At 36.7% G+C, this 26,018-nt stretch overlaps 1 protein-coding gene across 2 annotated transcripts in view; it reads left to right on the forward strand.

Moving 5' to 3' along the window:
- unm_sa1614 (un-named sa1614) overlaps nt 1–26,018 on the forward strand; it is a 49,006-nt gene that overhangs the window by 16,687 nt on the left and 6,301 nt on the right. The window contains exons 6-24 of one of the 2 annotated variants that reach the window (XM_028812008.2): nt 24–153; nt 3,834–3,919; nt 9,028–9,103; nt 9,376–9,462; nt 12,451–12,551; nt 12,720–12,789; nt 12,870–12,957; nt 14,541–14,589; nt 15,828–15,991; nt 16,560–16,693; nt 16,978–17,069; nt 17,159–17,345; nt 19,311–19,396; nt 20,538–20,653; nt 20,924–20,991; nt 21,199–21,306; nt 23,795–24,014; nt 24,161–24,340; nt 24,503–24,566. In XM_028812008.2, the coding sequence (XP_028667841.2) occupies nt 24–153; nt 3,834–3,919; nt 9,028–9,103; nt 9,376–9,462; nt 12,451–12,551; nt 12,720–12,789; nt 12,870–12,957; nt 14,541–14,589; nt 15,828–15,991; nt 16,560–16,693; nt 16,978–17,069; nt 17,159–17,345; nt 19,311–19,396; nt 20,538–20,653; nt 20,924–20,991; nt 21,199–21,306; nt 23,795–24,014; nt 24,161–24,340; nt 24,503–24,566 (2,106 nt within the window). The remainder of the gene's footprint in view (nt 1–23; nt 154–3,833; nt 3,920–9,027; nt 9,104–9,375; nt 9,463–12,450; nt 12,552–12,719; nt 12,790–12,869; nt 12,958–14,540; nt 14,590–15,827; nt 15,992–16,559; nt 16,694–16,977; nt 17,070–17,158; nt 17,346–19,310; nt 19,397–20,537; nt 20,654–20,923; nt 20,992–21,198; nt 21,307–23,794; nt 24,015–24,160; nt 24,341–24,502; nt 24,567–26,018) is intronic. The other variant, XM_051932533.1, reaches the window with a different exon arrangement.

Genomic DNA, 26,018 nt, shown 5'->3' on the forward strand with positions numbered 1-26,018 from the left:
ATACAATACTTCTGTCTTTACAGCACCAAAATTGAGAAGGAGAAGCGGGAACTAGCGAAACAGTATGGAATGGTGAGGACCGAGGTGAGTGGCGGGGAAATTGCTGAAGAGCTGGAGAAGGAGCGACGCATGTTCCAGCTGCAGATGTGTGAGGTAAAGCTCATCCTCCTTCTGGGGTTTAAATGTTGAAATGATGGCATGACTAAAGTGTGCAAGACAAAAGTCCACAGTGATAAAAATACAATCACATTCAATGTGTCATATTGCCTTTTTTAAAATTTTGTTTTGAGAAATGAACACAGCATACACTCTAGCAGATACATTTTGCAGAGCTTATACAGCAAATAACTTCAGAATCAATCTTGGGAAAGAAAATCTCCAGATCGTTTTATATTAAAAAAAAAAAAAAAACAAAATCTAACAGAACAAGAATTTAACCCACCCGAGAAAAAGAGAGGAGAGTCATGAGCTGGAAGATAATAGAACTCAAAAAAAGCATCTTTTTTCCCCTCTGTATGAATGCTAATTCTGTTTTATAAAGCTTTAGACAGATTACCTAAGCAAAATTTTTTTTTTTTTCTAATTTCAAATAATGTAGAATGTCAGTCATCCACTGAATTATAAGAGGTTACTGAGATTCTTCCAGTTACTCAAGAAAAGTGTACAGACTAGTAGTGTGGTGTTGGCTATTACAATCAGTTTGTCCTCCTCCACTTTAAGGTCATGTCGAAGTACACCAGTTCACCTCGCCTTTACTGCCAGGTATTCACAATTCATGTTTGCCAGAATGCATGTAAAACTGTCTTCATTTTGGCCAAAGCTGCTGTTTTTCCATCATAGGGAGTCACTGTGGAGAAAGGTGCAGGAGTTTAATTTAGTGGACACATACAAAAACAATATAAAGGTGATCCTGCAAATTAAAATGTTATTAACTTAAGTTTCATTCCTTAGGATGAAACGCCTGCTGCTTTTGAAGAGCTTGTGCATAATTCCCCCTCCAGAGCTAGAGCTGTTAAAATCAAGATAAATATAGCTTATACCATAAATTAACTTTTTTCAGTGGTAAAAGCTATATTCACAAAAATGGTTTAATACCATAATTGAAATTATATTTATACTAGGGGGTTCGCCCCCTGCTCACTTTGCTCTCCAGACCCCCCAGCCTGCGCTATGCACCAGCCACTTCTGCCACTTGTGTTGTGAAGAGGGGGGCTGAACGCACCCCAAGGAGATGCGGTCGCTCCTCTGAAACCCACTCTTAAACAGTGATACAATGGGAAACAAATAATTTTTTTTTTTTAACCTCCTCTTTGCTTAGTCATCAGGTGGCTTGCTGCTGCTGCTGCCATGCCGCATGACCTGCATCTCGCATGGCGCTTCGAACATTTAAAAGCCTGTACAACAGCTGTCCTACTCTTTGTCTTTTATTTCCAGCCACTTGTCACAGAGTCTCGTCTCGCGGGACATGAATTCTTGATATTTTTTAGTTTATAATTTAAAAATGGAATCTGAAAATCTAACAACATCACATTAAAGTTTGATATATTCTGAAAAGAATGATACCAAACATATATATGTAGGTTTTAAAATAAGCCCGATTTAAAGCGTGACAAAAAACGTGACATAAAATCGTTGCACTTTTAGGCTTAGGATTTATATATAGAGAGTAGATGTATCCTGTATATGTAATGGAGGAATTATTACTGATGGTTGTTTATTTTTTCCAAGTAGTTTCTTACCTTAAATATTTAAACAGTACTGAGCCTATTTGTTGCTATGCACAATTTTTCCTGCATGTTTTTTTCGCATGCTTTTCTCGATGCACTGTTGACAGGGTTATAGTTCAGGTTGTATATAAATAGTGTTTTGTTGATGTCAACATAAGCTTTATTTCAAAGTCTCACTAGTGAAATAATCCCTTCTCTAAAATGCTGGCACAGATGGTAGGATAGTACTTCTTTGTTACATTACAATCAATTACATGATTAGCGTCTCTGTTATGAAATAATATGAGGATACCTCATATTATGTTTTGCTGGTGTAAAAATATAACATCATAGGTGTCCTTTCACAATGTTGCAATTACTGTGTATTACACGTATACAGTAGTGTCAATATTCTGTTGGTGTGGGGTACTCCATCACTTAGATCACTGGATATCACTCTTCGTATTATTTGAACTTTGCAGAGATCTCTTTCTCCCCAATAGTTCAATTTATTGCTTCCTTATCTTACGTTCCTTAGCAGGTGTGTGTCTTTTGAATGGTATAACATGATTTTATGGATATTAACAAGAAAATTAAAATGGTAATGTCAGCAGTTATCTTGACTTGTGCAGCAGGATAAATAATTGTTTGTGGTATTATTTTTATTGTGTTAAGTTATATACACACTACTTTCATTTAATAGCCTATTATAGCAACATTTGTAAGAGTCTCGGTTATTGCCAAGATAATAAAAAAAAATACTTTCAGAATCAAATTAGTTTATGTACAGACTGCATTCATTGCTTTAATGACTGAAAGGGAAGATAAAGTGTTCAATTCTACATTGGAGGCTGCAGATTACATTTTGTGCATTGCTCATTTTAACATTTATTTCAAATTATTAATTTATTTTGATGTGTATATTTTTGACTAATTTTAAAATATGATACTAATGCTGCCATTGTGAATTGGTATGTTGTTGTAGCAACCCAATTACAACTTGTGTTTGTTCTTACTTTGAAAGAAGTTTATATTAAAGTTGAAAAAGTATTTTCATCCAGCTGTAAAAATAAGTTTTTAAAATATGAAAACCTTATTTACATTTTAATTAAGCACTTTTAAATTTTAAACCACTTAAATCATGAATTTTTACTAAGGTGCCTCATGATCTCTTTAAGTGTGTCACTAGATCCCCATATATTTGAAGCTACAATTTAAGGACAGAGCTAGTAGTATTATGTAGTATGCTTTAAATGTTTTAAATAATGACTGAAAAAAATATGAGAAGTTTTATATGCTAGAAAGCCTGCATATTGTAATCTTTTTAGTTAGCCAAGAAAAGGTGTCATTTAGCTTGACCTCTCATTACATTCATAATGGCTAACACGGTACAGCACCCTAGTTCTGCTACAATTGGTATTCCTCAGCACTGCTGATACACACCTATTGAATACCTTCTCACCATTCCTCTCCAAATTTTAACAGGAAGCCTTGGAAAAACAAATTTACCATGAGTTTGATGTTATTTTTTGTTTTTGTTAACAGATTACAACCAAAATTAGATGTACTTTTTTAATTTTGAAAATAGCTGGGTACAAATTCTCTGCGGTTTTTAATATTATTTTGTGAGAAATCTTATGTTTGTTCCTCTGCTGCTTTATTATTTTGCATCATAAATGGCACACATGAACAATTGGCTCCTGTTGCAAAATTAATATGTCCTCCCAATCTGTATTCCTTAAACTTCGCATAACATACTAGATTTAAACAACTGAAAGAGGTTTTCTACAAGTACAATTTTAATATTTTGTGAATTTGTAAAATAAATAAGTTGTATTGCAAATTACCATAATCTAAAACAGCACAAATTTAGGGAATATCATATTTGATATGGATGCATATACTCACTTTTATTTGTAACTCACACTTAAAGTTCATTTAAAAAAAATGACTGGATTTATCCTGTTTTTACACGTTTTGTGTTAATCAGGAAATTCATATTATAAAGTTCACTAAGATACAAAACACATGTGGAGCCTCTCAAAAGAAATTTAAAATACATTTTCAAAGGTTTTTCACCTTCCTAGCCGTGATCCTGTGTTGATTTTTTTATTTTGGTCATTTCAGTATTTAATCAAAGTGAATGAAATCAAGACCAAGAAAGGTGTGGATCTGCTGCAGAATCTCATCAAGCACTACCACTCCCAGTACAAGTATGCAAAGTTTTCATTTTAGTTCACCACCGTCTAGATCCTCTGTACTCATTATTTTCTTTTGGCACTGCCCTGTGTGCTTTCTGCCCTCTTTCCTCCATCTCTGCTTCATGACTTCTCAGTTTACTAATTGGCCATTTCCTGGCAGCTCTCTGAGCTGAAAACATCAATTGATTCCTCTCTTCACTTGCTCACAGATGTCACTGACCCGGTCTGATGTTGCATTTAATGTATGGTGTTGTGTTCATTCTCTGTTTTGATATTATATTACTTTCATTTGTCTGTGTGAGACATGCAAGTTAGAATACCATTTACAGTATACGTGTCTCAGGAAATTAGAATTTTAAGTTCGAAGAAATATTCTAGCTTCATTCTGTCATCACCAATAGCTTTCTGCATTCACTGTTAATTCCTACTCCTTTCTGCTCTCACTGACTGTCTTCTTCGTATTATGACTATGCCGTGTAACCCTCTGTAATAACTTGGACCACTCCTTGACCAATGTTTGTCATTAACAAAGCCTTCTTGCATTTCCTGATTGCTCCCACTTACCTCTTTCTGTTTTCTTTTTCTTTTTTCTTAACTAATTTCACTGAATGCTGTCTGTACTTACAGGTGGGTGGATGCACTCACTGTGGTCTTTAAATCATTCTTTCCTGGGTCTTTTATTGTACAGTACATTGCTTATTTAAATAGTTCTGTGGATAACTAGTGGTACGATGATCATTCAGCTGTAATTGAAAATGCATGGTCTCAGAATTGGACAGCTTTTTCTCTCGGTACACAGCCTTTTGAGATAATAAGTGGCTGATTATTGCTGGTATTATTAGGTAAAGAATGCCATCCAAGTGTATGCTTTGCCGTTTGTTGATGTTTGGTGATTTTTACTGTTAAGTGGGAGGGATATCATGGGAAGTAGGCATCTGTTGTTTTCATTTTCTCATCCCATCTGAAAGAGTACAGTTCACTTCAATCAGTGGCTTCAAGCCAAATTTCCAGATGTTGTTAGTTTAAATTTACCCAAGTAGAATAGTGTCATGACTCCTTTCCAGTAGCTACTAATGTCACTTTATCCCCCATATTTGTAAATGGAAGCATCTTACATATACTTTCCCATTGCTAACAATGGAGCAGGAGTTAAGTAGACACCCAACTGAAAATGATGAGTGACTAACATTAATGAGCAGGTGAAGCTGGAAGTTCCATGGAGATATGGACATTGTCACGTGTCGCCTGTATTAGTTAGTTAACTAATTAAAGCATTTATATTTACTATCAAGTAAACTTAATGTAAATGAAATGAATGGCTCATGGCAATTGGCATCAGGTGAAGGTGAGGCTTTAATAAATTTAAATAAAATACTTTGTTGTTTTCACTTAGTGGTGTATAGTACACTAGTGGATCAAATATAAATATGATGTGCTTCAGAGATTTACAGCTCAGTTCCTGTTGCCTTATGTATAATTTGATTCTGTTGTAGATTGAAATAAGGCAAGTTTCTGATTTTTTTGATAAAAGTGGATTCACGTGACTGTGTTTTTGAAATTGACAAGCAAATTAATAATATATAGTGTTCCACATCCACTTGACTTAAAGGTTTGTAAAGTAAGAAGTGTTCATAGCTTTCAAAATGTGTAATTGTTTATAAAGTTGGAGTTGAACTTCCTGGTTTGAATTGTCCACTTTTCATTTCAGAGTGTTCAGAAATAGCTGACCAAATTCAGATCAGATTTTTCAGTAAAATAACTTGCCGATAAGCTTTGGCTGTAAATTGAGGTTCATGTTGGCAGGCCCAAATATATGTTCATGAACCAATTAGTAACACTAGTCAAAGATGGTCATAGATGGTATCTACCAGTGCTAAATACTGTGACTTTGGAATATAAAATAGTTTTCTTAGTTGCCTTATCTGACCTTAAGCTGGGCAGTCCATAATTTCGGAAAGCAGAAGAGCAATGAGGCTCAAGAGAAGGCACGGTTCCACTGACTGACCTCATGGTGATACAAACTTGAGTATCCTTCTGCTTCAGACAAGGAAGAGATGTACAGTATATACTGAACAGCAGTACTCAGCCATTGAGTATATCGAAGACAATTATCAGTTTAATGAGGTTTGTGTTTTGTTGATAAGTTGGACAACTGATGTGCACTTTCATCCTTGGTATTCTGTACATGAATGTCACTTCAAGAATGTGGCACAATTTATCCTGTCAGGAGTGAAAGAGGTGAGATCACAGGTTGAGTCAGGGCCAAGGTCACTGCTTACCTTCTGCGTTCTGGCCTTCCTGCTTGGAAGTGGAAAAGATAGTGGAAAAGAAAATGTGTGAGTGGCACCGCCACTTTCATGTCACTCTGTAATGTAACCTTTAAATTGGACCCTGTAAGAGGTATACAAGGTTTGCAGGTTTGGGAATAGCAGATTTTCTCATTAAAGTCCATATCTTTTTAGGTTAAAAATATTAGTGTAACTTAAAGCAAAATGTTTTCCTGCTAAAGTAATGTCATATCAAAAACTTATTTCACAAAAGAATAATTCCATGTAAAAATAAAGCCCAAACACAATTTAATAAAAAGATAGATAGATAGATAGATAGATAGATAGATAGATAGATAGATACTTTATTCCAAGGGAAAATTGTAATGACTCCTTATTTCTGATTTCTAAACAATATTATTAAAAAAAGTCATATGGAATATTAATAGTTATTTTTGATAGGTTTAGCACACCATAGATACTTTTTTTTCCCAACTTGAGTTAATTTTAAGGCATTTCGTTCTTAACCCAATCATACTGTCTTTCAAGGATGGCATTCTGTTATTTGATTTCAGACAGTTGTAGAATACTGTATATATAGTGCTTGCAGCGCTGATTACTTGTCAGTTCCTTTGATGTTTGGGCGAAAGTGTTCTTTGTGGACATACAGGGTATATTGTTTGAACCAGGAAACAATTAATTATGGCCTCTTCGGCTTTCTCTACCAAGGATCATTGACTCTAGAGATTTCTACCTTTATGCTTGCAAGTGTCTTGGTGATGAACATTTCTTGAAAGAAGGTTTTCCTTTCTAATGTAAGAAAAATCTGAAAGTTTAAATATATGGAATAATATTTTTATAGTAAGAGCAACAGTTATGCTGCAGTGTTTTCCAGGGCATTCTGTGTGCAAGATAGTTTCATTCACAGTAGTCATGGGCAATTAACTTTTTAGTTCAGATTCAGGCCTCATAGCATGTAGTTTACGATGAGTGAGATATCAAGAACCATACTAGAATAGTGTGCACTGTGAAATGATTCTTGTTTTGAAAAATAAAGTTCTTAAAAATGGCATTTCTGTCACAGAGGAGCATGCCAGGTTAGCAAGGAGATACGCACTGTGGTCTATACCCCTTGAAACGCAGAACAGAGATGCAAGTAATGAGGGATAAATGAAGTTATGAAGTTCTTGAATGTGCACAGACTGAAGTGAAGCTAGAGAGTATGAATTTGAAACTCAAAATATTGATATGGAAGACAGTTTGATGAATGCTGATTAGATATTGTATTTCAGAACATAGTCCTTATGCTACCATCTACACCAAGGTGTCACTTTACACCCTGTTTGTATTTTGAATTATATCTGTATGTAGATAAATAATTTCATATGCTGTATTTTTCTTCCTTTGTGTAAAAATTTATATTTTTCTGCATATATCTGTTCAAGTCTTCATTTTGGCCAAAGTCTGTCTATATAGGTTTACAGTATCTGCTTTTTGAGTATTTGCTAATTCAGTTGATTTGTTGTTAATAAAAAATAAAAAAAAAAAAGTGACATCTTTGAGTGCACTTGTTACAGATTAATTGAAATTGTCTACTTTATACCAATTTTAAAACGGTGGTGGCAAAAGCTTTGATCCTTGTTGGTGGAACAAGCATCATTAAACCATACCATATCATTTTCTTTTCCAAATGTGACCCATCTGCATGATTTTCGTTACATCCATGCCACATACTGTAAATGGTTATAAATTGTGAGATATCTTGGCTGAAGATTTTTGCAAAAGAAGATTAAAAATTGTATGTATATATATTTTTTCTTCTTCTGGTTAAATTTCCTTCATATCAGATTTATGGAATTTGGACCATGCTGACTACCTTTTAACACACCCAGGCTACATAGCAGATTTCCTATTTTTTAAAGTTACTTCTGTTATTTTTTTCATATCATACATGTTAAAAAAAAAAAACCTGTTTTTTTTTTTTCCAAAATCATTTTTCTTTTTTATATAAATCACAGTGTTTTCATATGGAATTGTCTCTTTTGAAGATGACATATTTCATATTTCATTTGTGAAGGTCTCTAAATGTTATCACAACTATTTTTAATTTAAAGACACTGTTGTTTGCAGTTTATCTGTGTTTGGAAAGTTGTTTGTTTTTAACGTCTATAGTATATTACTGTTTTAATCCTCACATAATTTGGTGGAAACTTTAAACTCAAAGTACTATCTTAAGTTGTATTATTAAGGTCGTCGTTAGTAAAATCATTATAGCAATTGGAATTTGCTTTTTTTTGTGATCATTATATGGTATCCTAAATTTTTTAGGATTCAATTTCCCCATATTAGCTATTTTTTTTCTCCAGTCTTCTTTTTTGCTTTTCTGCCCAAATTAGCCTTATAATTAACACTGTTATTTTTTCTTATTCTATTACAAATCTATTGTGGTGACTGCTGTAAAAGTTGAACTCCAGAGCTACATATTCAGCTTTTATTTAGAGAAACATCTCTTTATAAGCTTATGGGGAGGAGAGGGTTAGTTACCTTGTGTGTTGAGTACAAATCAGAAAAGGGAATTATAAAATGAGAGATGTCCTTCTTATAAGTAGAGGCGTAGTCGAAGATGTGGTGGCCCAGTTTGATTCCAGTCACAGTGTTATTACTCGAGCAACAACTCTATCCTTACTTTTTTATCTGTTTTCGCACATAGCAGAGTTTCAGTCTGTGTAATGCTGACTCTGCTTTTAATTTTGATTTCTTCAGCACTTCATTATAGTCATCCCACATAGAGGGTAAAGGTGAAAGTGGTCTTTAATTTCACTTGAGTGAATTAACATTCTCCTACTGTCTCAGTTATTTCCAGGAGTGCTTGACAACGACTGAAAAATTGAAGCAGTATATTGAAGCACTGACCACTGAGCTTGCTGGTGTGAGTATCCAAAGCCTGTGTTCAAATTTCTAATTTTTCTCTTCAGTATGTTCCTTGACTTCTGAGTAACATTCTTCAAGAGAGTTTGTCTCATGTAGGAGTGTTGTCATAGCCTAAAATGTTTTCCATACTGAGGTTATCCCTATGGGGCTTGAAAAGCAATTCACACTATACTTAGCTTTGTAGAAGCTGTTAAGAAAACAGGAATAAGAAAAGCCAGTCTTGAAATTGTTGAAGTTTAATTAAAACAGAACTGCTGTCCTCTGCCTCAGATTAAGCAACGGCAAGATGAGGAGAAGAAGCAATTGTGTTTGCTACGAGACCTACTAAAGCCAACCCTTCAGCTTGAGCAGAAAGAGGTAAGTCACTAGATATGGTGTGAATGAGCGGTTTGACTGGTCCAGTAAGTATGTCACTCTCTTAAATGCATAGAATTGTATGAGAAAAACCTCACCACACAGCAGCATGTGGTTTAGAGCTGCTGGATAAAGGGTCTTTTTCTTAATATATCTGACCTGCTTCTATGAACATGTTGTCCAAATATAGGTTGTTGGAGCAAAGTGATCAAAACCTAGGTAGTGTGATAAATTTTCAATGTACTTTGTGTTGAAGTTTTTCTGAGCAACCAGTCATGATGAATAAGTGTTCTAGTGATAACAGAGTATACCGAAAGCCAGGTTTTACACTTTTATCTATATATATATAAAATCCCTGTGTGCGTCCAGGTGTCCGTGTGTGGGTGTCTTCTGGTGAAGTGCGCAGGCGCGGGGCACGGTGCGATGCGCGTTATTACTGCCAGAGAAAGTTAGAGGCGTTTTACGGAAATACAAACCAGTATTACTGCGAGAGGAAATTAAAGGTACACAATACAGTGACGCATATTACAGCCACATACAAACCAGTATTACTGTCAGAGGAGATTAAAGACATATTACCGACGCACACGCCTGTATTACCACCAGAGAAAATTAAAGGTATATTACGGACGTACAAGCCAGCGGACGTACAAGACGGTATCCTTCAATAAGGGCACGCACAAAAAGGCGAGCCTCAAAAGGGCGACCTCAATTGGGCACAGCGAATAAAGGCGCGCATAAATAAAGATCTGCACCTTTGTTGCTCTTCACATATTCCAGAGCCATTTGAACTAAATTATCTACGAACACCTTTATTCGCCGCGCTCAACTGAGGTCGCCCTTTTGAAGCTCGCCTTTTTGTGCGCGCCCTTATTGAATAGAGCCGTACAGGACAGTATTACTGTCACAGAAAATTAAAGACACACAATACACGGCGGCAGCCCATGAAGAACGGTCAGCTCAGCAAGTAAACATCAACAAAAGAAAGGCTGAAAGAAAGAAAAATACGACCAACAAAAAGAATGAGGTCAAAGTCCCTTGCCATTTAATATAGACTGTACCTACTAATGTTTATGCACTACTGTTCTAGCGCCCGTTATTGTAACGGGCTAAATGACTAGTGATCGTATATTTGTCTCATACATTATGCAAACTGCAGTTGGAATGCCAATGAGAAAATATCTTCTTTAAATATCTGTAATAGCTCTGAGTCTACACTCAGTGAAGAGCCCTATACAATAATAAATTGCATTGAACTGAATCTAGAATCTATAATATAAAAGCTTAACTCTGTGCATTCTGTTGCCCTGTTGTTCAGTTTGTTGATAATACTGGATAACTCTGTACTGGCTCTGTGTCTTAATAGCACATTGATCTGCACACAATGACAAGTTGCACTGATTTCTAACTACCAGTTATTAGTTATGGGAGAACTAGGTGAGTGCCGAGCAGTTGTCAGAGCCAAGGGTTAAATTAGAATAAGAAGAAGGAACAACTGCACATAGGTCAAGGTTCAGGAGTGAAGTTCAGTGCCCATCATTTGATGCTCTACATGTTAATAAAATATGGCTTGAAATTTATTTGGATTCTGTTTTAGAAAATGATTTTGTTTTCAAAAATGCAAAGAATAGCTGATAACAAAAAAATATAGATTTATTAGCAACCTTTACAGCGAAAACTGGTGCCCCCAAATAAATGCATTATGTTGTTCATATTTAAGCTTTAAATCAATTAATTATCCATTTGACATCGGGGGAGAATTCTGTACACTTAGAATAGGAAATTGCATTGCCATCTATTGTAGGAAATCAATTTGAAGTCCTAAACAGACAAACATTCTGGATTGATTATAGCAAGACACGCTGTATCCTGATGAAAAGTAATAAATAAAATGTTTTTACTTTTTGCACAGTATTATTACTGTATATTCTCTCCATCTTTTTAAACATTTATATTTTTGGAATGCTCAGGCCAGGTCTTGCTCCTATAATGATTCTTTAACCCACGTTAGTTTTCAAGAATATCTTTATCTTGGTGTTTTGGTCTTCTAAATCTACTCTGTGGCTTTTCTGAACATTGCCTTGCTGGTTTGTGAATACCAGGTTTACCTTTCTCAATTTTATGTCTTTTAAACTCAAAAGCAAAAGACATTTGAATATCTTTAATTGTTTTCTTTTTATACGTAATCTTTTAACATGTACACTGTTTTTGAACCTGGCAAGTTATAAAATTGCTAAAATATTCCAGCCAAAAAAAAAATAAACTTGCCATGTGAAAGACTTATTGCTGGTATATGATGCATATGTCTTCTGATTAAACACTTTCCATGAATCATGCTACTGTCGACTTTTTTTTTAACCAAGGAAAAATTGCACAGCAGTTGCATTTTGTAAAACATGTACATTTTGTTGTATTACCCAGTTCAGAATCAATGGATGCCAAATCAAGTTCCAGTAGTTTTGTGTGCAAGGCAGAAACCATCCATGGAAATGGTGCCTGTCACTTACACACACTTACCAAGCAAGTTTAGAGCCGTTAATAAATGTAACATGCATAGATGTATGAAGATACAGGGGAACGTGCAAATTCCATGTGAATGTTCTCTGAGGCATGAAAATTTATGTATTTAAGTTTTGATTATTTTCAAATAGATTCTTTAGAGCTGAGTTTTGTCTTTTGATTTAAGTAAACCATTAGGCGCTTGTTATTGTAAAAGAATTTATGATACTCGTAACTTTTTTATAGGCTTCAAACCCCTTTCTCCAGGTTTTAGACTTAGAAGCCTGGTTTATGTGAATGGTCATATCATTTAAACCGAAGTCTCCTTTTGCCTTACAAGAAGTCTTTTTCTTATGTCTTCAGTTCTCTTCAGACATTACCTTAGTGATATTATATCCCAGCATTGCAGAATAATTTTGGCTGAACCACTTCATATGGTTTGAGTTCTTGTACATCTGGGCTAGTAAATTGATAATTTTTCTTCCTTGACAGGACTCTCTAAATCGGCAAACTGTGTACAGTATGCATCAGCTTCAGGCCAACAAGCAGTACGGCACTGAAAAGTCGGGGTACTTGTACAAGAAGAGTGATGGGTAATGTGCATTTTTCTCCGCAGTTGAACTGAGGAGCACTGGATTTAATCCAGTTATCCTATTACATTCTGTGGTGTCATTTGTGAACTTTCAGAATCTGATCATTTTATGCAGATGTGAGAATGGGGGCAGCAGCAGTTTCTTAACATCCAGTATGTCTTTCTGCAGATTAAGGAAGGTATGGCAAAAGCGCAAGTGTACTATTCAGAACTGCTACCTGACCATTGCACATGGCACAGTGAGTTTGTCATAGTCCTACACATTTCTGCCTGACCTGTGGCTCCTCTCCGTGATACTAATGTAACTTGGTCTCTGTAGCCTAACAGACCTCCAACCAAGCTGAATCTGCTGACCTGCCAAGTGAAGCCAAGTTTAGAGGACAAGAAATGTTTTGATCTCATCTCACGTGAGTTCTTGTAAAACGAGAGGAAGAGTTGAAAGGTGGTGATAACCTATATGGTTCACATAAGAGAGCTGGTTCTATCAAGTGCCTTAGTTACTTTATGAATAATTTTTAGGACAGTATTATATTTTGAATGCTTGAGATTTTGAGAATACAAAAATAAAAGAAAGGTTGAAAAGGCAAGGTACCATCATGTAACTGTCACTGTTTCACTTTGTTTCCTAACTTGCCCACTTTACTTGCCAACTCAGACACCGTCTGTCATTACCCTCTTTCACACAGAGAATCCAGGAAATTCCAAAGTTAGCTAATGTAAGGAATTAGTAAGAAGTTCATGCACTTAAAATTTAATCATGATAGCCTGGTAATTTCCATTAGTGCATCATATTCATATGTGACAGATTCTTGAAATTTATGTAAGACTTCCAGCCTGGTGAGCAGCAGTGGTCAAGTACCTGATCTGCTTTGTTACTAACATTTTCATGACTAATATAAAGTAGTAGTATTCCAAAGATAGGTACTACTTCATCTGTGACTGTTCCTAATAATTTTATCAAAGTGTTTTCCTGAATTTGTGCAATGTGCACTTCCTGTTTCACTGTAATCTGAGTCCGCCTTGCTCTTATCTGGTACAAAATGCTTCCTTTTACTTACACGGAAGCATCTCTAAACTGCACAGCTACATCTGATGGAAATGTGGCTAAACCATTTTGCCTTGTCTTTAGAAGGACACATACTCCCTTATTTTAGAATATGTCCAGTTTTCAGACCTCTTTTTAAATAGATAAAGCAAATGTTTATGCCCATCTTAAACTAGATGAAAGTTTATTCACAACAATAGCCGAGTCTCTTATGACTGGTTTATGCGCATTAACACTGGAACATTTGGTGTGCAAGTCAGTCATTATGTTTTGGATGCTTGACCTGGCAGTTTACATCTAAACAGAGATAGTCAATTCTTAGGGATCATACGAAGTGCTGAAATGAGAAAAATGCCAGTTTGCATATCTCACAGTATTGCCACACTAAATTTGTTCAAACATACTCCTTTCCTGACCATATATAAGTACATCTCGGAGAAAACCAGTAAGTATAAAAGGGTCTATTATTAGACTATATTCCATCTGTTTCAAGGTAAGCCATTTACTCCTTAAGTTACTATTCCCTATTTCTTGTTTAGACACTGGATTGCCTAAACCTTTTCAGAACATGAATAACCTAGGACAGCTGGGTTTTTTATGTTTCAGTATTGTTTTGTGTTTATACTTCTTTATTTCATATTATATTTCTAATTACTGTATGGCACGCTAGGCTTAAAAAGAATAAATTGAAAGTGAAATTTTAGTGTAGTTTGAGCTCATTTCTTTAGATATTAGCTTGACTACTGACTTCTTGTTTGACTCAGAACAAGAAGCTAGCTAGTGCTTTGCATACGTTAGAAAACTTCTAAATAAATGTAATTAAATGAACAAATTTAAAGTTTTGTTTTGATGAGGTCTTCTTTAGACACATGTCAAGAAAATGTTTGAAGAAGCTCTGTATTAATATGTTAGATGTTTTAAGCACTGTCCTGTTTGCTTTTTTAGACAACCGAACATACCACTTCTTGGCAGATGATGAGCTAGAGTGCACAGCGTAAGTATGCAGTCAGAGAAGCGCCCCAGTTAACAGCCTGTTTTATGTGCAGTTTGTCATTGCAGTGAAACTCCCTAAATGAATAAGAACATTATCTAATAAAATAAAAAAGTACTAACTCGACTCGGTCCCACACATGTCTTCAAGCACTCTTACCAAATACATGTCAGTATTAAGTCCTTGTTATATTTCATCTCTTGCCCTTCTCCCTAAAGTCACACACCTTTACTGCTTTGGAATGTAAATTGTTCATTGCCCACACTATCATACTTGCATTCTGTATCATTTTCACAGCAAACTTTTTTCCCCCATTTATGTAATCTAGCATTGTCTAACAGAGTGTCTGTTCTCTGCGGTTTTTTTTTTGGCCATATGGACAAAGTGGCCTTGCTAGTTTTTGTGCCATTTACCGAAAACTTCACATTGAAGCATTCCACTGGCAGTAAATATCCATCCATTTTCCAACCCGCTGAATCCGAACACAGAGTCACGGGGGTCTGCTGGAGCCAATCCCAGCCAACACAGGGCACAAGGCAGGGAACCAATCCTGGGCAGGGTGCCAACCCACCGCAGGACACACACAAACACACCCACACACCAAGCACACACTAGGGCCAATTTAGAATCGCCAATCCACCTAACCTGCATGTCTTTGGACTGTGGGAGGAAACTGGAGCGCCCGGAGGAAACCCACGCAGACACGGGGAGAACATGCAAACTCCACGCAGGGAGGACCCGGGAAGCGAACCCAGGTCTCCCAACTGCGAGGCAGCAGCGCTACCCACTGCGCCACCGTGCCGCCCACTGGCAGTAAATATTGGTTTTGTTAATGCATTTTTGATGCGCTCAAAATAACTTTAGAAAGAAGAAATACATTCATATAAACATTGTTATGTATTGATAGTTTGTTCCTGTGTATACTTAGTGTGGATTTAACATTTAAAACTCCCTACAGCTACAAAATTTAAACTCTTTGGTGCCATCATGTGCATACAACTATGTATTCATTTTGTTTTTTTTGAGCTCTCTTACTGTGAAGGAATGCTTTGTGAATGACCTTTATTCTGTTGTGCTGTGCTTATTCAGAAGTTTGTTGTCTACTAGATATTGTGTTTTGTGACTGCATAGTGTTCATGCAGACCTTTTCCTCAAAACGTGCATTGTGAACATAGCTCAGCAAGGTACTAACAGAGCTTTATTATTATTATTAAATTTTTTTTTTTTTTTCCGTGTTCAAGGTGGATATCAGTTTTGACCAACAGTAAGCAAGAAGCCCTGAATGTTGCACTTGATGATAAGCCGCCTTGTGGGGAAAACAGCATTGGAGATTTAACAAAAGCTATTATTGATGATATCCGCCGTATGCCTGGTAACAACATGTGCTGTGACTGTGGAGCACCAGGTTAGAACAACTGCCCTTACTGGGGACAGACAAATATGTTTTAGGAAGAACTTGAGTCTGGAACGTTTGGACAGAGCAAAGCAAAAACAGACCTACCATGTTTTGAAATGTGGGGAAACAGGCAGAGGAAATGGGCACACAAGACAAGTCCAGGATAGTTGGGGAAAGGCAGTGGTGTTTTTGTGGGGTGACATGATGAAATGTTAGGTAATTACAGAAAGCAGTGTTTAGGGTGATGTGGTGAAAAACAGAAGGCATTCATCCTTGGGTGTGTTTCTGAATTTCAGTGTCTGAGTTATATACCTCTTTAAAAATATAAAATGGAAGCTTTACTCAATTAATTTTTAAGAAGATATATTTTAAACATATAAAAAAAGTTCTAACAAAGAATGACAGATTTTGAATAGCTTAGTTGAAACTGTCGGTGTTAAGTGATTGTCTTCTATTCACCTTTTGCCATTACACTGGTTTCACATCCTTTTGGTGTATATGCAGTTATATGGTGTATGGCTTCTTACTCTGGTTTCCTCATCTTTCAGTGCCATTCACCTCTTTCCTCTGTTGCTAGATCCAACGTGGCTCTCAACCAACTTGGGCATCCTGACGTGCATTGAGTGCTCTGGTATCCACCGCAAGATGGGTGTTCACCACTCCCGCATACAGTCCTTAGCATTGGATAAGTTGGGTACATCAGAGTTACTGGTGAGTGTGTTTGTATATTAGTATAATTTGAAGCTTTATATTTTTATATTTTTCAGATAGGACTGAAAAATTAGTATATTTTTTTTCTTTTTTTAGAGAGAGAAAGGGGATAAAACAATGTCCATGCACATATATCCCACAGTTGTGATATGGAGCAGTTACTGTAATGTGAACTGTTGCTTTTTTTGTCTAGGCAGTGATAGGCAGGTTCTTCAGTTGCTCAATGACACATTTTTCATCTGAAGTGAAGCTGGTGACACTGTTGCCAAATTCATTTTTTGCAGGTAGCTAAGAATATTGGGAATACTGGTTTCAACGAGATTATGGAGGCTAGTCTTAAGAACCCTGCTGCCAAGCCATCAGCAGACAGTGATATGTGAGTCAGAAAAGTATTCATCCTTTGATTGTGGTTTATTGGTGAGTGTTTGATCAGCTAATCAAATTTTCCTTTTGTCTCTGGGGTAGGAATGTGCGGAAAGACTTCATCATTGCCAAATATGTTGAAAAGAAGTTTGCTCGCCGTACAGGGATCTCACCAATGGTGCTTCTCAGGAACTTGCAGGATGCTGTGACCTCAAAGGATATGTTTGCACTATTGCGAGTATATGCAGAGAACTTAGACCTGAGTGACTCTATGCCATTAATAATACAGGTAGAGGTGGCTTCAGTTACTAGCAGACACAAATCAGATACATTAACTTCTTTTTTTACTTATTGCTTAACCTGCTGCTTAATTTAGAAATTAGCAATTAATTTTCCACTTCCTCTTCTGCACATATTCTCTACAGTTAGGGCTGCATCACTTAACCCTGAGTGCAATGCATAATCATTACAATACCCGCTTTTTCTGCTCTTCTGTCTTTTTTGCATTGTGAGAAACAGGATAGCAAAGACAAATGTACAGTACCATCAATCATTCTGGCAAAACCCAGTTTAAGTCAAATGACACAAATGATTGCAACACATTTGCTTTTATTTTCTGCACCAACCTGGATAAAATAATGAAATATTCCAATATGTTTGAAGACATGATAAAATGATTCAAAACAAATAGTACTGTATTGCATTTTATAAACTGTGATAGATAGATAGATAGATAGATAGATAGATAGATAGATAGATAGATACTTTATTAATCCCAGGGGGAAATTCACATATTCCAGCAGCAAAAATATTAAATTAAAGAGTAATAAAAAATGTAGATAAAAAAACAGACAATAACTTGAATAATGTTCAACGTTTACCCCCTCTGGTGGAATTGAAGAGTCGCATAGTTCGGGGGAGGAATGATCTTCTCAGTCTGTCAGTGGAGCAGGACAGTGACAGCAGTCTGTCACTGAAACTGCTCCTCTGTCTGGAGATGACACTGTTTAATGGATGTAGTGGATTCTCCATAATTGATAGGAGCCTGCTGAGTGCCCGTTGCTCTGCTACGGATGTCAGACCGTTCAGCTCTATGCCAACAATAGAGCCTGCCTTCCTCACCAGTTTGTCCAGGCGTGAGGCATCCTTCTTCTTAATGCTGCCTCCCCAGCACACCACTGCGTAGAAGAGGGCACTCGCCACAACCATCTGATAGAACATCTGCAGCATCTTACTGCAGATGTTGAAGGATGCCAGTCTTCTAAGGAAGTACAGGCGGCTCTGTCCTTTCTTGCACAGAGAATCAGTATTGGCAGTCCAGTCTAATTTATCGTCCAGCTGCACTCCTAGGTATTTATAGGTCTGCACCCTCTGCACACAGTCACCTCTGATGATCACGGGGTCCATGAGGGGCCTGGGTCTCCTAAAATCCACCACCAGTTCCTTGGTTTTGCTGGTGTTCAGTTGTAGGTGGTTTAAGTCGCACCATTTAACAAAGTCTTTGATGAGGTTTCTATACTCCTCCTCCTGCCCACTCCTGATGCAGCCCACGATAGCAGTGTCGTCAGCAAACTTTTGCACGTGGCAGGACTCTGAGTTATATTGGAAGTCCGATGTATATAGGCTGAATAGGACCGGAGAAAGTACAGTCCCCTGCGGCGCTCCTGTGTTGCTGACCACAATGTCAGATCTGCAATTCCCGAGACGCACATACTGAGGTCTGTTTGTAAGATAGTCCACGATCCATGCCACCAGGTATGACTCTACTCCCATCTCTGTCAGCTTGTCCCTAAGGAGCAGAGGTTGGATGGTGTTGAAGGCGCTAGAGAAGTCTAGAAACATAATTGTTACAGCACCACTGCCTCTGTCCAAGTGGGAGAGGGATCGATGTAGCATATAGATGATGGCATCTTCCGCTCCCACCTTCTCCTGGTATGTGTACCAAGTACATCATTTGTTAGAACATTTATGTGAGAAAATGTGTTGAAAAAATGTGTTCAAAAAGAGATAGCGTACACCAGAACATGAGGAATGGGAGGAGATAGGATTTTATCAAACACAGGAGGAGGAGTAAAACACTGTTAATATATAGTTCAAATGCAGTGAAATCATATGACCAGTGCTTACGTTTACCATTGGGAAAACAGTAAAGGCATCTTAACAATCAATGGTTAATCAGAACATTGCCCACTCAGTCATCTTAAGTTATTCTAGTATTGCTCTGAAAAGAATATCAATTATTCTTCCTGTTTAGGAGCCAGGAGAAGCTGCCCTCCACCTTGCTGTTCTCTTGTCTGACCGCACCTCCCTCCACATGGTAGACTTTCTGGTACACAACAGGTGGGTTTGTTATCAAATGTGCTGAAGTTTCATTCTGCAAACTCAGAAACAGCCTCTAGTGCACTGTCTGGATCATGGAAAGAAAAACGTGTGTGATAAATATTATATCTATATATACCATTTGTGTGGTAAATATTATTATAAATTGCATTCAAATTTATTTCCTGATTTGGATTTTTTTGGATAAAAGTGAAGTATCTTTATGTGTCATTCTGAAAAAAATTGTACACAAAAATACTCCTGTAATATAGTGAACCTTAGTATCTACGGCATGCATTGTCAACGGACCAAAAAAGTCAAAGACTAGAGTAGTCTTTAAACCGTTTAAAAATGGTTTTATTGATATCTAATGACAAAACATGTTTTACTTTTTTTTTTTTTTTTTTACACGTTTATAACCTTGAGATTGTGAGTTTACAATTAAACATTGGAAAAAGATATGTTAGTTTTATTTGTGTGACAGTTTTAAAAGTGTGTGAATAATTGTATGTGTTTGTGTGTCACTGTATGGCAAGCTTGTATGCTCTACTGTTAAAACACACATGCTATATTTTTTTGCAGCTAACATTACTGAATATTGCTAACATGAATTTTTACTTTGAATATGCTATAATATAATCAAAGGGTTGTGGTAGAGGTTGTTGCTGCCTTGTAGCTGTGTAGACTGGGATATTAGATAGATAGATACTTTATATTGCTGGTTTGGTCACCCACTATGTCAAGTTCTCCCCGTGTGCACAAATGCATCTCCCATGTTTCATGAATCGGTATATTGGGTTAATTGGCATTGTTTGGATTGGGTGTGTGCGTGGTTAGCTATGTGATAGACTAATGTCCCATCATAACTGGTTCCTGCCTTGTGTGTGTGGTCCTATCAGTTTTGTGCTCTAGCTTCCCACAGTCCTGAAATGGAGCTTAGCTCTGGACTTGTGTTCAGTCTAGTGAGAATAACCCTGAAACAATTAAAAAAAAATAAAATAAATAATAATAAAAAAAAAGCATTGTAAACAATAATGGATTTATAATAATAATAATTGATACTATCCCATTGCATTTGTATTGCAATTATCAGTTTATTTTAAAAAATGAAAAAAAAAAATTTTTTTTTGCACTTTAATATTTTTTTTTCTCTTTGCTACAGTAACAATCTTGACAAGCAAACGGTTCGAGGGAACACTGCTTTGCACTACTGCTGCCAGCACAACAACACAGAGTGCCTTAAATTACTTTTACGTGCGAAGGCCAACACACATATCAGTAAGCTCTCCATTAATATTAATATATTGGAGGTCTCCCTGGTCTAGAGGTGCTCATTATCTTTAAACTGACAGATTCTTTACAAGGCTTTTGGATAAACACTAATATGGCTTTGCATTGATTACATTAGACATGTTTGGGTAATTTCAGACAGAGAATTGGGGGGCAAAAGAGCCGTGTATCCCTGAGTACATACTGATAGATAAAACATCAACTAGGCTTCATGATTGTATTTGTATTTATTTTTTTTCATGTTTGGTTCCTTACCAGAAAATGAAAATGGTGAGACAGCACTGGACGTTGCCAGGCGGCTGAGGCACACACATTGTGAGGAGTTGGTAAGACGGTATTACCAATTTTTTGCATGTGTCATGTGGAGAACCTTCTTATGCTATCATGCTTCTTTTAATTAATGAAAACACACATCATAAGAAGCATTGACACAGCAATTTATAACAACAAAATAAAGAATCTTGTAACCTTAACTATCTCTCTCAAGGACCTTCTTTGAAAGATTGTAATTAATGATGGTTCCCCTATTACAGGTCAGTCAGGCACAGTGTAACCAGTTCAACATGCATGTCAACGTGGAATATGAGTGGAGGCTGAGGCAGGAGGATGTTTATGAAAGTGATGATGATTTGGATGAAAAGGTATGTTCTATCAAATTGTGGAAGCTGGCCTAAAGGTTATCAGTGGGGAAAAAAAATCTATGATCCCTTTCTCTTGCCTTCACTAAAAAAGTCATCTGCTTTGTGATATGTCACTGTAGGACTGGAAAACGTCATTCAAGGAGACATGTTTTTGGTTAGGATATTTATTATGAAATAATAGCATTTGGGCTACAGCATGGAATATTCAGAAAAATCACATTAAGGATTATATTCTGAAAGCTATTTTTTTGTAGATTGAAATGCTCTTCCAGTGAGAATATACAGATATGTTTTAATATATCATTATAATAGTTCGCATCTGTAAAACTCTTCTGCTGTGTTTTACGGCATCTGAAGGAAGATTTTAAATTAGACCCATAGTGAAATGTGTACAAAAAAGTTCTGCATAATTTTGAAACCAACAGTTAGGAATCGCTTTTAAGTAGTCTTTCCACATTGCTTTAGTATTGATTTAGTGGATGTGAATATACTCACAAAGGGAATAAAAGATAAAGTGACATAGCAGTACAATGCAATACAGGTTTATTATACCACAAGGAAAAATTAATGAGCAAAGGTGGATCAACTGATTGTTCTAAAACCTGAAGCCACTCTTGTGCCTTCCTCAGTTTGAATCCAAAATAAGTCACTAGGGAGTTTTGACCCAAGAGCTGAATTATTCAGCTACCTACATTTATGCCTGTTGGAACAACTTATTGAGAAGAATACAGAGAGGTCTCCATGTCACGCAACACCCCTCTCCATTAACCTTTGCTGAGCTCAAGCTCCAGGTGAATAGTGGTGACTAGCATCTGTGTTGTTTGATCTTCGCAAAAAGAGATCTTCACAGGTTAGACTGTCTCTCTCCTAAGGGCAATCATAACAAGTCTGCTTTTATCTGCGGCCAAATGGAATACTAGGTATGGTATAACCAAGTACATCAGAGACTGATGAGTCGCATTCAACACAAGACTGACTGTAGACATGAAAGGAACCCGATTGAAACAAGCAACAAAGAAACAGTAAGACATAGGAGCCTTCATAAAAAAGAGAGAAGCTTGGCAAACAGCAAAAGGAACCTTGTATGACTGAGAAATCTAAATGCTACATCCTGTTTCTTGAAGCTGTACAATATTTTACATATTTGTTTGACTATTTCATTACAATAAATTGTATTGTTATTTACTTGGCTGTGTGAGAAGTGTAGCATTGAGTTAATTCATGTCATGGTAGATATGTATTCCTTGCTGAAAAGGTTCATGACAGAAAAAGATTGGTGTTTTCCGTTCTGATTATCTGCCAAACTTTAAAATTAGCACTGCTAAACTTTTAAGGTTAATTCCTTTTAGCCAGTAACATTCGGAAATTATGTAAAGTGTACATGTAAAGTACTGTGGCTTTGTCTCTGAAACACCGGCACTTCTAAATGATGTTAAGTCAATTACCACATGTTCCATGCATTTGGAATTATTCTGAAGACCGAAGAACTGACTTTCAAAAATGTAATTCCATCTGAGACAGTTGGTATAAAAAGTGTTGCTAAGAATCATGCATGTTTATTTATTTATTTATTTTTTTAATTCATTTAGTGTTAAGTTTTATGATAGCTTGTGCCATAGTGCAGTGCATGCCAAGTTATATAAACAAAAGAATAAATGGTAAAGTAGAATAGCAATGATATCTATAACCTCCAATCTGTTCTCCATATTCTTCTGTGATGCTAACTCAATTGTATTCAAGTTACTGATGGGCAGTTTATGAAACAGATTACATTGTATTGCAGGTTTAATTGCATGCATCCAATTATTGTCATTTTTGACATGAGAATTTAGAGCAAATGTTAATGAGTAATAAATTTAAAAAAATAAATATTACCCTGTGAAATGCAATGTGAACATGCTTTAAAGTTGTGTATAAAATAGTATTTTTCTACCAGTGACACAAAATGTTAATCTGTTGGCAGCATTTTTCTCTGAGGTCTGCATTACTTGCTGAGTTTCCAGGGAAGTGATATTCATATTACCACATCGCTGAATTGAGTGCTCTGCCTTTCCGTGTAACGTACCTTGAAACGGACGCACATTTCTACTATGTAACATGTCTCTGGGCACGTGGGTTTTTTTCCCCTTTCTTAATGTTTTTGCTCATGTAGCAGAAGCTTTCGCCCTCTGATGCAACAGAGAGTGTTTCTGTGCAAAGTATTACTATAACGACTGAGTTAGCGGTGTCCCAGTATATGATATTTCTGGGAGTTTCCAGTGGGTGGATTGTCCCTAGGCAGTGCGTTTCTATCAAAGCTGGACTGAGGCCGATTGACTTCTCCTTTTCTTTACCAGTAAAGTGTTCTACATGTGAAATGTCATTATTTGAACATTTGCTTAATGTTTTTGATTTTGAACTTCTGCTATTTAATGGGTTTCTGTAGAGGAAGCAGCAGTATGACCTGATAAGTAATTTTTTTTCCCCTGTATTTCTCTTCAACTTTCAGGACCGTTCCTGCCGCCCTATCAGCCTTTATCAAGCTCCCTGCACAATGCCTCAGACCTGTAGTACTGGCCAGACCACTGTGGGACGGCGCTTGGCAGCCCTACACAAGGACACCCTGCGAGACATCTATGCCACACCTAACAAATTTAGCCGTAGTCTAGATAGCCCTCAGACCACCAGTCCTCCATGTTTTGCACCACCTCTTCCTCCTAGAGTACGAGGTAATGCAATTAACGTCTTGGTTCTGGAGGAGCCTACAGCACAGGCGTGTCAGGCTGGAGTGAATTGGGTGGACGCTGTCTTGTAGGGAAGTTGAGATTTGGCTTCTCTATTTCATTTGCCTCATCTTTTATTTCTTATATTTCAGCCCCAAACATTCCCCCACCTCCTCCTCCTAGCAGCAGCCCCCAGACACCGGATTATGACAGTGTAACCATAACTAAGAAGAACCTTCCTCCTCCACTGGTCATCAGGCACAAGCGTACCTTGTCAGAACCAACGCCCCAGGTGCCCCACAGCCCCCTGAGCCAGCGACATGTATCTGTTGGTGTGTATGCAGAATTTACTGGAGAGGGAAGAGGAGAAAAGAAAATGTGATTGTAGCTCATTGTGATTCTCCTGGACCCTCTCTTCTCTGTGTTAGTGCTGTACCTACAGATTGGTAAAGCTCCTATAGGTGTTGGTAGACAGCTGTTGTTTTTGTTCACAGATCATGGGTTGCCAGTACATTCTAGGGGATTTGGAGGTCCCGAAAATTTGTACCAGAAACCCAGGTACAGTATATTCAAAGAGAATGTGGGCAGCTAAAATATAAGCTAAAGGCAAATCCATTAATTGTGATAAACCAATAAAAGTATTGTTAAAAAGGCCTTAGTGTCAAGAAGGAAGGTTATACTTATGTGACAATGCATTAAACAACTCCAGTTGTTATCTGCCCTTGCATCATAATTTATGATACCATGTCATAAGACAGATTGCAAATAACAATAAAGCAATTACAGAGACGGGGCATTGTTTTACTAACTGTGAACTGTTGGATTCATTGACAGGTTATTTGTCAAGCAGACAGGTTTTGTTATTGCAGCCTTTAGTCTTCAGCATTTTTTTTTAAATTCATTATTTTAGCTAAGGAGCATGAGTCCAAAATGATACTAAAATGTCCAGTACATATAATAAAGTGTAAACATACAATAAAACAATATGGAAGCCATCATCAGATCGTGAAAAACTATATAAAATATAAATAGCCAGTACCTTGGGCTAAAAATACAAAAAAAATGTCATAAAGGTTGCTAAAAAATGATATTAAAACTCTTGGTTGGGTCCATTTTAATCTTGCAACATAAATATGCTCATTAAAATTTAGCAGGGAAAATGCTGTAAAGATTAATTCTATTATATAAAAAAAAAAATCTTGGAAGGAGACATGACGGGATTTTCTCGGAGAGACACTTATACTGTACGTCCTGTGAGACGAGGCACGGTACACATGCAAAACAGGTTAGAGATAATGGAAGTACAAAAATTCTAAAGTCTCAAAAAAAGGATAGTAACGATCACGTTAGCGCAAACAAACGGAAATTATTACTCGGTGAAATAATGGAACAGCAAAAAGAGATTGAATATATTGTTTGGATTTAAACTTTAAGTCAGAGACTTGTAGATCGTCTAATTCGTGTTGCCAGCGAGAATTAAGATTCCAAAAACGTTATTGCAGTATGAAGTCCCATGAGACGGAAACTTGTAACATGAGATTCTTTCAAGTCACGCCATACTTACAGCCTTTGGAAGCAAGTCCAGTGAGATGGTGACTTTTGCCTTTAGATTCTTTCAAGTCACGCCCTAGTTACAACCATTTTCAAAAAAGACCACGGTCATCTAACCTTAGTCGTGTGAACGCTTTTGGCAAACACACTTCCTGCGCTCTCAGCTTTTATAAATTTTTATCAGGACAATAATTTTATACGTTCTAGATGACACGTCAATGACTAAGTATGGAAGAAAGAGCATGGACAAACATTTGAAAAAGTCGTTTTATTTATTAGAGAGAAAGAAACAATATTCACTCACAGGCAGTTGTACGTTGTGTTGTCATGATGTAAGTCCTAGCACGGAAGTAAAAATTCAATGCGATCTTGAAGAAAAGTTAATTCCAAATATTGTTTTTACTAAAGGTTTAAAGTAAAAGTGAAAATAATGCATATGTAACAATTCCCATGAAAATA

The sequence above is a fragment of the Erpetoichthys calabaricus genome, chromosome 10, assembly GCF_900747795.2.
Source record: "Erpetoichthys calabaricus chromosome 10, fErpCal1.3, whole genome shotgun sequence".
In the NCBI taxonomy this organism is placed as follows: domain Eukaryota; kingdom Metazoa; phylum Chordata; class Cladistia; order Polypteriformes; family Polypteridae; genus Erpetoichthys; species Erpetoichthys calabaricus.